The sequence below is a fragment of the Mesoplodon mirus genome (genome assembly GCF_964341445.2).
Source record: "Mesoplodon mirus genome assembly, chromosome: 10".
Taxonomy (NCBI): domain Eukaryota; kingdom Metazoa; phylum Chordata; class Mammalia; order Artiodactyla; family Ziphiidae; genus Mesoplodon; species Mesoplodon mirus.
The window spans coordinates 20,577,713-20,590,923 of NC_138986.1; the positions used below are offsets into that span (position 1 = coordinate 20,577,713).

General features: G+C 38.5%; 1 protein-coding gene across 9 annotated transcripts in view; it reads right to left on the reverse strand.

Moving 5' to 3' along the window:
- UTRN (utrophin) overlaps nucleotides 1-13,211 on the reverse strand; it is a 527,828-nt gene that overhangs the window by 353,702 nt on the left and 160,915 nt on the right. For all 9 annotated transcript variants that reach the window (XM_082634331.1, XM_082634332.1, XM_082634328.1 and 6 more), the window contains 4 exons: nucleotides 12,131-12,372; nucleotides 11,787-11,967; nucleotides 9,691-9,836; nucleotides 8,826-9,038 (listed from right to left, as the gene is read on the reverse strand). In XM_082634331.1, coding sequence (XP_082490457.1) covers nucleotides 8,826-9,038; nucleotides 9,691-9,836; nucleotides 11,787-11,967; nucleotides 12,131-12,372 — 782 coding nt within the window. The remainder of the gene's footprint in view (nucleotides 1-8,825; nucleotides 9,039-9,690; nucleotides 9,837-11,786; nucleotides 11,968-12,130; nucleotides 12,373-13,211) is intronic.

The window sequence follows — 13,211 nt, forward strand, 5'->3', positions numbered from 1 at the left end:
TAAGCTGTGACAAAGCGAGAGAGAGGCATGGACATATATACACTACCAAACGTAAGGTAGATAGCTAGTGGGAAGCAGCCGCATAGCACAGGGAGATCAGCTCGGTGCTTTGTGACCGCCTGGAGGGGTGGGATAGGGAGGGTGGGAGAGAGACACAAAAGGGAGGGGATATGGGAACATATGTATATGTATAACTGATTAAATTTGTTATAAAGCAAATAATAAAAAAAATTAAAAATAAATAAATAAATAAATAAATAATGAAAACAAAAAACAAACAAAAAAAATATGCCACTGAGAACTAAGTACTCTTATCCTTAAAATGTTGCAATGAATGACGAAGATGGAACCTAACTGGTATTTCAGGTATGGATATTACATTCAGAAAATGCCATCTAAATTTTTTTTCAGTTTTATGTTTCTTATTGTAGAGTTGGGTTTTGTTTCCTTCATTTTTTAAATTTGTTTAGATATATATTATTCATAATATTATGGTTAGCTAAAACTCCAAAATTCGCACAACTACCTCAAAAGTACGTTTTCCCTATCCCATATTGTTTAATTGACTTCTGTAATAAATTCAGAACTTGATATTTATAAATATTAAATTTTGCCTTATTATGCTAACGATACTAGTTAACACTACAACAATAAAAAGCCAACAGAATGATTTGAATTTTTAGTCTCTCCACTTTCTTATCAGCTGTGCCTCCCAGCTTTCTCTTATCTGCAAATCTGACAGTGAGCTATCCTTTTTCTGTTGGGTTTTCTTGGGTTGGGTTTTGGGTTTTTTTCCAGATGAAAAATAAGGCCAACTACAGTGCCTACCTGAGCATTACCCCATGAGGACACCATCTCATTCATTAACCAACAAACTTTCAGCTTCGTTTTCAAACCATGGGAATCAACGTAATTCTAACATCTAAGTAGCTTTCCATTTCCTTCTGGTAAGGTTATAAGAGATTTTCTCAAATACTTTGCTGATATCAAGACTTACCCAAAATGATAGTTTGTCAGCATTGTTTGAACTAAATGAGCACACATGAAATGTGAGACTATGAATCTGTATTATCTAATAATCTAGTATCCTTCCTCCAAAAAAATAAATAAAAGCAACCAGTACTTAGGAAATGAGTTCAGACAAGGCTTATGAGTGGTATCCATGCTGATTCCTGGTGACCACCACATTCTTTCCTAAGCACATACAAGATCTCTGGTTGATCATTCATCTACAGCTTTGCCAGGAACTGACATCAAGCTTACTTCAGGTCTTTAGCTTCTAGAAAATAATGTTCCCCCTTATTTAGGACATTCACCCATCTCCACTTTTTTCTGCTAATTTCCTCACAAGTTGCATAATCCGACCTTGAGATCATGGGTAAAATCCCACGCTACTCAGGATGTAGATTTAGGCATCTGAAGGACTGTGTCATTTTTCCATCTAACTCATAATTCAGGCTCTAATGCACCCTCAATAATGACCATTCTCCACTTTCTAGTTTGCAGGATCATTCTCTGATGAAGATGGGAAGCAAAAAGTGCCTATATAGCTGGGCCTTTCTGTCTATTCTATTCATGTTATACCACCTGTGCAAGCACTTCCTCATTCCCCTTCTCCCAAGCAAGCTTTGAAAGCCCTTTCAGTCACACTGTGCACTTTCCCCAAGCTTCCTTTCCCTCTGTTTTTCAGCTTGTCTGTCACTATTCTCATACACCCACACTACTCATATATTTTCAACTGGTGACATATCTCTTCTTCTGGGTTTGCTCCAGCATTCTCAGATCTTATCCTAGAAGACTGCTTAGGAAGACATGATCAGGGCAGGGTGGAGTGGGGTGTGTAAAAGATAAAAGTGCAAAAACAGAGAAAGTATGAATATATCTGTAGAGTTCATAAAGGGCCTTTTTAACTGTCCATTTAACTTGTTACCACTTCTTGCACTGTTAATCTCCAGTCTGAACTTGCAGCATTACTGCTGTGTAACTGGGCAATTCATTAAATCTAGTTTGGAATAAGGAAAATTGATAGTCTCCCGGGCCGAGAATTTTTGAACTTTATATGGAAGCATTACATTCCAAAAAGGTTTTAACCACAATCAGCCTTGACTGAAGCAAGCAGCCTCAGGGATCCCCATCACTGGCACAGGGGAGGAAATTTTATGGCATCAACCCCCTTCCTCCCTCCTTCAGACACACACAGACCCTTGTGAGCACACACAATTCACACACACCTGCTCCTCCTCTTACAGTGAAACATGAGAAGAAAGAAAGAGGGAAGCAACAGACATAGACAAGCCACGTAGACCAACTGATCATCCCAACAGGAACAAAGGGAACAGAGAGGAATCTGAAAAGTGTTTTCATGACTAAAAATTCCGCAGGTAATCCTGACCACACTGAGTTCTAGGACAGGCAGTGTGCCCCATGAAAAGAAAGACCAAGGTCTGAATACCTAGTTCAGCACCTTACCAGCCATGAGGCCTTGAGAAACTAATTTCTCAATTTCTCTTCAGGGAGCTTCCATAGCTCACCTATAAAACAGGAATAATAACAACTGCCTCGCCTGATTGTTTTGAAAAACAGAGATGGTACAGAGCAGGTATGCAGTAAATGGTAGCTAGTATTACTCAGATCTACAAAATCAAGTGCTTTACTACTAAGATTAACCCCATGAAAGAATTACCACTTCAGGGGCTTCCTTGGTGGCGCAGTGGTTAAGAGTCCGCCTGCCAATGCAGGGGACACGGGTTCGAGCCCTGGTCCAGGAGGATCCCACATGCCGAGGAGCAACAAAGCCCGTGAGCCACAACTACTGAGCCCACGTGCCACAACTACTGAAGCCTGTGCGCCTGGAGTCCGTGCTCTGCAACAAGAGAAGCCACCACGGTGAGAAGCCTGCGCACCGCAACAGAGAATGGCCCCTGCTCGCTGCAACTAGAGAAAAGCCCACACGCAGCAAGGAAGAACCAACACAGCCAATACAGTAAGTAAATAAATAAATAAACAAACAAATAAATAAATAAATAAATAAGAAAGAAAGAAAGAATTACCACTTCAAGTTCTGGTGTCTATTCCTAACAGACACTTCATAGGAATTAGTAGCCAGGGTGAGTACATATTTGCATAAGCATCCGTTTAATGTGTTTAAATGCTGCCAACGTTAATGCTTCTTCCATCATATAACTGTTCAAAAGTGGCTGTTTGAAAGAACTACTGCTTATGACAGTTCTGACTAGACCCGGCTAAATTCAGCTCAGCAGAAGGAAGCCAAGTACATGAGGAAAGGCCCAAACTCTAGAAATGCCTGATAACAGAAGCTTCACAAGGCATCCCTACCCTGTGGCTACACAGTGTGGGAAAAGTTTTTAGATCACTAAGGTCACTGCTAGCAGCCATTTGTGTGCAGGTGAATGCAGGAGATAGACAGCTCTGCTGTGCCCTCTAGTACCTCTTCCTTCCCTAGAAGGAAAATATTATCTCAATCCACTTGCAGCAGATGTTTCCTGTGCTTTTAAAAAAAAACAGAATCTGCTCATCTTTAGGTCAATTGTACAGCAAAGAAGTTACAAAGAAAGTGAAGGAGCTCACATGAAGTGTTCCTCTGCCCATTTAAAAATCACTCAGCTGATGCACTTATGAGTTTCTAATGCACAATAATGAGTATTTAATTTTTTCACCATCTACATCAACTTGCAGAATGAATATAGAAATACGGATATATGAAGATATTTAAATTGGGTAATTTCTAACTTTCTATCTTCTCTGGGGAGACTTCAGTTCTTTTAGAGCAATACGAAAAACTGTAAAATACTAGTAAATTTTTAAAATAAGTGTCTCTTATTATTTCACATGCAACAACAAACTGTAAGTACTAATCTAGGGTAAGCATTTCTCATTCCTATTTATACTCATAAATTCTCAAAGAAATATAAAATGACTAAATGGTAGTTTTGAAAACCAAAGTATGGAATACTCTCGTTTGGAGGGGTCAAAATGCTACATTAACCATCACTGCTCAAAAGCGCTGATTTGTAAGCACTTTGGATGAGCAACACCTGCTGCTGGGTCACAGAAAAGGAATGTGAGGTCATTAAAACAATTCCTTTAACCCCACACACCCCATCTCCTAGCCCCCAGCCCCTGAGCCAGGGATAGAGGAAATCTGAAGCCTGGTAACTCTGGATTCAATACAATAAGATTCCAAGGTACACAACTTCCTCCCAGGATTTTATTTACAGCTAAATTCTTGGCATTTTATTTTGCTCCTCCCCCATCTGTTGGAATGTCCACAGCTTTTTAAGCAGCCAATATCTAACCTAAGATATAGGCAAAAGAACTGTGAAAACGAATTAAAACAGTATTTTAAGGCAGTAGGGTTTTTTGTTTGTTTTATAATGTTCATTAATCTCAAAACACCCTAAAAAGTGTTCCATTGCTTAGTAGGGAAGGCGAACAGTGACTGTGCTACTACATTTATTTAGCAGAAACCACCAGAGTTCTTAAATTTAAGGTTCAGAAAGCACCAATATTCCCTTTATTAAAGTAAAATGCATTCAGAATGAGAAAAAAAAAACTCTTATGAGATCATTCTATCAGTTATATGTTACCTAGAAAGAATTAAATCAGCTATACTGCATATTTTTGTTAGAAAATATTTACCATTGGGTTTTTACCCTGACATGTGTTCCAAAGTAATTTCTACACCCGGTTCTGCATGTCTCAGAGCTCCAGCACGTCCCCTTCCCCATTCTGCATGAGAACACAGAGTGTTCAGTGTGTGTCTTTGCTCAGCAACAGAAGGAAGAGGTATGACTACATGGGTGTCCTGCCAAGGACAACTGGGCATTTAGATTTTATAGATCCAACCTGATTAGACGGGACGAGTATGTACGATGTCTGTAGGCACCTGCAAGGCAGAGCCTTTCACATCCACTCACCTGCAGTACACCAGACAAGGCTCCTGTGCTCAAAGAGCTCACACCTCGGGGGAGGACAGACAGGCAGGTCTCAGCCACAATAAAAGCTGGCCTGAGACCGGGTTTTTGTGAACGTGTAAACAACGTGTAGAAGAAAAGGGAATAATTAGCTGCAGGTGTGATGGTGAGTAAGACCAAAGACTGCTTGTAGAAGCAGCTCACAGAGCCGAGGAGGCTGTGAATTCCTAGCAAGTAAATGACATTTCCAGAGAAAGGCAATTGTCCAATGTGTTCTTTGTGACCCACTGCACTGTCTCCCCACCCGAAGCAGTGCACAGGAGAAGATGCAGACAGGGCTCCAGGGCAAGGAAAGGGCAGGAGCTATGAGATGTTCATGAGAGCACTTTGTACTATTATGGCAAAGACAACCAGATCCTTTCCAGAAATACCACTGGCATCAGTGAAGACAGTGAATGCAAGAGAGGAGAGGTTGCAAGCAGGAGTCAGATTTAAAGGGTAATGGGATTATCAGGGCAAGAGATGACACGAAAGTCTGCAAACAGAAGACGGGGCTAAAGAGGCGATCCAAAGAGGAGGGAGCATTGGTAAATACCAATATAAGGGAGTTTTGTGCGGGCCTTGAGGACAGTTTCACAATTTCATGGTTATACCACCCTGCAGGGGACACTGAATACAGGAAAGGAAATAATATGAAATACCCTTGCAGCCCCTGAATTCAAAAATATTATTGCTGGTGATAAGTAGCGTCTTAGGATTTTATAATATTTAATCCCCATAATTCATAAGAAAGTCATGTCAGTAAAATCAACAGTGAAAATATTACCTTTTTTGTGTATTTTTAAATATTTTGCTTCCTGGAAGGAGTGGTAGGTCTTTCCATGAGTTTTTAAAAGCACCAATTAACATTTTAATTCTTAAGTACAGGAAGTGAGGTCATTAATTTGGCATGGAATAGATAAAAAAAGAAGAATTTAAGAACATATTTGAGCATGACACTGTAAATAACAATGCTGGCCCAACCTCCACCTGTACAAAAGAAACCAGCCATGTAGATAAAGAAAATGCAGGCACATAAGGAAAACACTATTTGTCAACAAATAACAGAAAACTAAAACTTGCACATAAACAGATAACAAGATAACCTGACAAGTATTGTAGGATGGGAGGAAAAAAGTAACTGCATAGCTATGAAAATACTTTCAAAGTTTAAATGTGCTGTGTCAATGAAAAGCATTATTATTTTGAGTAGTGGGATTGATACTCCAATCCATACTCATGCATTTGTGTACCGTCTATTTACATATCCCTCATGGAGTTCCAGTATCATCTGGTTCTGCCAGTGTGGAAAAAATGATTAGAATTAGTAATATTCAGGAACTTTTCTTCCTGACTTTGAATATGTTGACCTCAGCAAGGATCACTGTTAATGTTAGCTGCCTCCAGGAAAGGAAATGGTACTGGGGAAGAAAGGGAACTCTAAATGCTCACTCTCAATACTTCTCGATTATTCAATGTCTTCAGTGAGCAGTATTTATGTATTTCTTATATAATTTAAAATGCACTTTAAAAATAAACAAGTCAACCACTTTGTTCCTAAGAAACATCAGCATAAATTGGCACTGAATCAAAAACCTACTGTACTTCATGCTTTAAAGACAAGTAGAACCTGAATGCCTAAAAAAATAGATACCAGGTGGCTGAAAAAGGAAAAACAATTTTAACCTGTAAATGAATATTTACTGCAATTATCTCTAGGGGAAAAAGTAAAAGTTTTTCTAAGTGAATTGTGAGTAATTAAGTAACAAGCAATTCCTTCAAAGCAAATAAAAGAGCAAAAATGTTCTTTAGAAATAACCATTTCAATAAAGAAGTTGAATTAGGGAATACTGACATCTCAACAATCTTGTAGTTAGGAAACAAAAAAATCAATTAAAAATTTGTAATTTACATTCCAAATCTGTTACTGTAATAAAAGCAATAAAAAAAACCCCTAAATATCCAGACACAGGTGCTTAAAGGGAGATATTTTTAATGGAAATAAATGTGGCATATGCTCCAAATAGCCACTTTAAGTGCCTGGATTTGCTACATTAGTAACCACCCAGTAAAGCCTAAATCTGGATTACTATCACCACAGGACTCTATTTTGTGTTTTGGAGGAATGTTTATTCTCTTTAAATTCCATATTAAAATATTGGCATGCATTTAGCTAACCCTAAAATAAATACACTTTTAAGAGTCAAAGGAGATTAACCATTAGATTAATATTCACCTGTAAATTTCCTGAACTACATCTCTGATTTAAATATGAAAACAAAGCAATGATCTTTTGAATTTGATCAAAAAAGAACTGTGAAAAACTCATGAAAAAAGAATAAGTATAATCCAAAAATTCACAGCTACATGAGCTGTGTGGGAAACTTAATCCAGCATTGCTCAACCTTGACACGACTGAATTTGGGCCAGAAAATTCCTCCATTGTGGCAGTTGTCCTGTGCATTCGCTGTAACCTTGGCCTCTCCCCACTAAGGTGCCAATAGCACCCTCCCTTCCCCACAGGTGTGACAACTAAAAATGTCTCCAAACATTAATAAATGTCCTTCTGGGAGGAAAATGACCCCTGGTGAGAACCACTGACAATCCAATGCTTGGATCATAACCAAAAATTTTAAATTTTGAATAAGGGTAATTTGGGTTTTTAAAGTTGGAAAGAATTACAATTGAAGACAGACAAGGGGAAGTGGAACCACTCACAAAATTAAATGAGCCAAAAATACTGAACCACAAAAAAACACCCTCCTCTTCAAAATTAATGGTTTGTTCTAATGAGATCTCACTGTAAAACTGCAGCTTAAACTTAGAGAAAACCACTTCCTTCCACTACCACCACACACACACACACACACAGAGCCCTTGCCATCTTTATTCTCCTGGTCATGAGTTGGAATTGTCCATTGACTCCTGTGTCAAAGAGCTTCCCTCAAAGTTCAGTGATCACCACACTTGCTGGTCTTTCTGGATCTCTTCACACTGATCTGTATAGTCTACCAGCTTCTACCACATGTTCTCTGATTTTGATTTTTAAAACATCATTTTCATAAATTTTGTCTCATATATATTCATAAATTTAATCTCATATATATTCTCTTGGGACCTAAATCCAAATATATATATATATGTAAAATCTTCAAATCCATATATATACATATGTAAAATCTTCAAATTCAAATATATATATATATGTAAAATCTTCAAATCCAAATATATAACGTATATATATACACACACACATATATATATCCCCAAATCTAAATCTCCTATTACTAATCTCATTTTATTCACTGAAAAATATTATTGAGTGTCTTCTCTGTGCCAGGCACTGCATGAGAAGTATACCCTGGGATACATCAGTGGAGGAAAAAAACCACAAAAGACCAAGGTAAAGAGGCACTGGGGGGGGGGCGGTAGGGAAGAGGGTGCAATTGGTTCATTCTTCATCCAGACCTTTTCTATTAGAAAACCAGGTGATTTGGAAACTTCACTACTTCACCTCTCCATCTTCCTCACAGGTGAAATGTTAAAATTCTGACTATTCCATCTGACATGGACTTTGACCACTTTCTCCTACATCCTCACATTTATCCTTTCCTCTGGAACTCTTCATCCAGTTGATCTCTACCAAGAAGCCTTTTTGCAAGGCCAAAGAAGATAAATGTGTTCCCCAGCACATTAAAAGTATATCTTTGGTTGGGATTTATACATGCCAACTTAAGTACGAAATAAACATGGGGCCAGAAAGAATGCAAAATACTCAAATAATAGTTAGTTACTGATAATTACTATTTTACTCTGTAATAAACTTAAACTCCTAATGGCCTTTAGATTTACCTCAAAAGTTCTGAGTTTGGGGGTAATTTCTTCAAGCAAATGCAGATCTTTGGAAACCTTGACCTTTAGTCTGTTCCACTTTCCTTGAACATCATCAAATTCTTGCTTATACAGTTTTTCTACATCTGGAGAAACATTTTTCTCCAAAGCCTTTGTTTCTTCTGCAAGTTTATGCAGTATAGGTTTTTGATTCTCTAGGATTTCATCAAGGGCCTGGAAAACAGTTTTCAAGATTAAAAATACACATAATAATTTGTCTGTGCAGTGTAATAATACTGGCTATAAACAGTCAAAGTCACTTTTTAAAAAGAATTTGATCAAAAAAGAATTGTGAAAAACTCATGAAAAAGGAATAAGTGTAATCAAAAAAGTCACAGCTACATGAGTTGTGTGTTGTTTAGACACAATGTATCCTCTGCACTAAAAACCAGCGGAACAACAGGCCCAGTGTGCTGGGCTCCATGGTGGATCTGTTGCATCTGATGAAATAGTGCAGAGGCACATATCTTAAATGACCAGGGAAGCATTTTCATTCAATACAGTAAAAGAACAACACAATCGATTGTCTTCATTTCATTAAAGATACTTTATATGGTTGAGAATTTTAAGTTAGTCACAACAGAAGGAGAAAAGATGCTTTTATTCTATTAAAAATATTTAATAACTATCTTTTAGCTGAGGTCCTACATTATAGTGATTAACCTTCAAATTACAAGAAATATAAGAAATGTTTGACTAATTTTGACCAAAACTGATATATTTTTTAAATAGCTGAAAAAATATTTCAAAATATGTGATATGAGATACTAGAAATGAGACTAAACTTCTTAGGTCTATAGGTCTTAGGACCTATACTATATATTACCTTTTCTTCCTGTAGGGCCTTCTCCACCTTTGCAAGATCATTCAAGACATTCAAAGACGTCTGGGCCTTATTTTCGGAATCATTTAGCAGATCTGTCAGCGTTCTCAATGTTTCCAAATACGCACGTCCAGGTCGGCCCTTCAGTTCTGTTTATTGAAAAATACTTACTTTGAGAAAATAATGGCAGGAAACTAATATTGTTACACATACTGTTAATCTTCCTATTTAATAAGTGAATTCTAATACATAAGAAGTTAAACTCTGTAATTAAGATTAAAAACGGTCTCTGTTAGAGACACAATGAATCACTCCATTGGCATTTCTGAGAGTCATATAGTGACTTCATTCCTGCGGATGTTGATGTTTGAAATATTAAGTAACCCACCATCATTTTTCTTCATTTCATCATGATGAAATGACTCTCTGAAGATGGTACTACAATGTTCCTTTTGTCTCATATAATCTCCTTTTCCCCAGTAGCTACACAAAGAGTAAAAGGAGACAAAGATCCCCTCAACCAGTCTTCCTCTAAGTTCAGGCGTGTAGACAAACTGCCATCCACAGAGGGGTGGACATTACACTGAACACCACAGCCAGGCCGCACAGGTACCCTGAGAAATAATGGCTGCACAAGGCAGCTGGAGTGATGTCTACTTCAGCCACTGATGTCAAATTTACAGACAAGCAACACCTGTGTGGAGAGGAAGCCAGCTCATTTGAAGCACAAAGAGGTGAAACCAAGTAGCAGCAAAAGTCACAACAGCCAAAGGGTGGAAACAACCCAAATGCCCATCTACAAATGAATGGATAAACAAAATATGGTGTACACATACAATGCAATACTACTCAGCCTTAAAAAGGAAGGAAATTCCGACACATGCAACCCACACAAAAGAACTTTGAGGATAAGTGAAATAAGCCAATCACAAACAAATAAAAAATGTATGATCCCACTTAGGTGAGGTATATAGACTAGTCAAACTCATAGAAACAGAAAGTAAAATGGTGGTTGCCAGGGGCTGGAGGGAGGAAGGAATGAAGAGCTGCTGTTTAACGGGTACAGAGTTTTGGTTTTACAAGACAAAAAATTTCTGGGGATGGGTTGTACAACAATATGAATATATTTTCCACTACTGAACTCTACATTTTAAAATGGTTAAAATGGTAAATTTTATGTTATGTATATTTTACCACAATTAAAAACAACAACAACAAAAAATTTACCAATTGTTTTAAAGTTAAGAAACTGAACATTTAAAATGCTTTGTCAAAAATGAAAGCATATTTTGTAACAGCAAATTGAAAAGGAGGTACTCTCAAACGCTTCACAGTCTAAGTTAACTGAATTCAATAAACAAAGAGTATGGTGGCCAAATGCCTTTCCAGAAGAAAGGAAACATGATACATTTGCTTACCATGCACATACAGAGTCTTACAAGTCATTACATAACCTACGATTGCTGCAAGGAAGGGTATGGTTAAGTGTGTAGCTGTTTAGCATGCACTCCCCATAATGTTACATAATGCAGCACAATTCCTGGCTTAAAAGCCAAGGAGAAAAAAATATAATATATGAAGGATGAGCTTTCAAAACCTTTAACAGTTAACTTTCCCAAACCAGGCTTATGTCAGAAGTAAAAACTCTTGAAATTTTTTCAGACTTTGAAAGAGGAACACGATTTCTTTGAAAAGAGGAGATGGCATTGCTAAAACTTTAACCATTTTGAGCAAACAGAAGCAAATGATCATTCTTTTTAGGCCTGCTGGTAATGATCATCAGTTGGCCTCCTTCAGTGAAAAGGAGAAACAACATCCCTAAAAAAACTCTTTAAAAATCATCATGTCCTATTAACCCAATTTTAATAGCACATGAAAGCTGTCTGCATTTTTACAAACAAGGGTGAATCCAGGAAATAGTCTGAGTATACTTTAAGAACTGGAACAGTACCAGGCACACAGGAAAACAGAGTGAGGCTGGTGCAAAACAGGCAAGTATACTAAAGGTCTAAATATTGGGAGTAATTTTTAAGTTAAGGCAAACTGAGAAAGGAGATGGTGGATTGTCTAATAAAAAAAATGCAACAGAATGGGTTTACCGTTCTCGAGCTGTTGGTGACGCTCCTCTAAATCCTGTTGCACAGCTTGGTAACGGCTCACAAAGCTCTCAAAATCCCGCTGGACAAAATCTGGGGCAGAAGGCTGAGACTTCAGGGCTGAGCAGCTTGCACGCAGCATTTCAATTTGGGGGTGGTGGCTACGGAGGTCTGTTAATTCTTGCTATGAAGAGAAAATATGACCACATGATTCGCTGAAGATGAACATCCTCACAGAAAGTTAATCAGAGCAGAATTAACCTAAAGTTCATGACACAAGGAGCATCTTCTTTAAACACAGGACTGGACATAGAAATCTTTCATGCTCTGGATGGTTGTGTCTTTACCTGACAGGAATCCTTCAAGCTTGGCAAGGACTGCTGGGGAGATTCTGAAAAGGGCGTGTGTTTTACCCACTCCTCTTTTGCCTTTATGGTCTTTTCAAGCTCATCAAGGTGCTTAAAATAAGCATTTATATCTTCCTGTAGCTGAATCTTTCTTGCTAGATCTCCCAAACGCTGGGATATATTCTTCCATTCTGATAATACTTTCTCCAGAACATTTTTTATTTCTTCAGTAGGAAGACCTTCTACGCAGACATGAAAAATAAGCAGATACTTAATAAATTATTACAAAACTTGTTTGGATTTGTTATAAACATTCTAACCTATTCAAAATAATGAGGCAATGTCATACATAATGACCACTCCCTTAAGTCCCGTTTAACACACAACATTGTAATGATGCACTTAAAAATAACTATGTTTAGGGCCTCCCTGGTGGCGCAGTGGTTGAGAGTCCGCCTGCCGATGCAGGGGATACGGGTTCGTGCCCCGGTCTGGGAGGATCCCATATGCCGCGGAGCGGCTGGGCCCGTGAGCCATGGCCGCTGGGCCTGCGCATCCGGAGCCTGTGCTCCGCAACGGGAGAGGCCACAACAGTGAGAGGCCCGCATACCGCAAAAAAAAAAAAAAAACAAAAAAAACTATGTTTAATTCCTTGATAAAAACGGGAGAGGGGGAGCTTAAAATAGCAGTTAGGAGGGGGATGGCCAACAGAAAAAGCACATCAGTCGAGTGAGTGTCAGCCACTGCCTTTTCCACAGAACATGTGTCTCCATCCTTGGCAACCTCCTGTTCTACTAGTTTCCAGTCTGAGCACGAGAAATAAAATGAACTGTCTGGACTTGTCTGGGGCTCTGACGTCAGAAGGTAGACCCTCTGTCATCAAGAAAAACATCCGACTAGAAAAAGGAGGAGGCAGCTTGAGACTTGTGATCAGACCACAGGTCATAGGAATTGCAAAACAAACGGCTGGAACTCCTAGTGCTGGGAGCAATCTGGTGAGTGCAGGAATACTACACCAGTAGCCAGGCCCAAGAAGCATCAGCAAGCCTACTGGGAATGCTACACACAGACCAGTAAATGC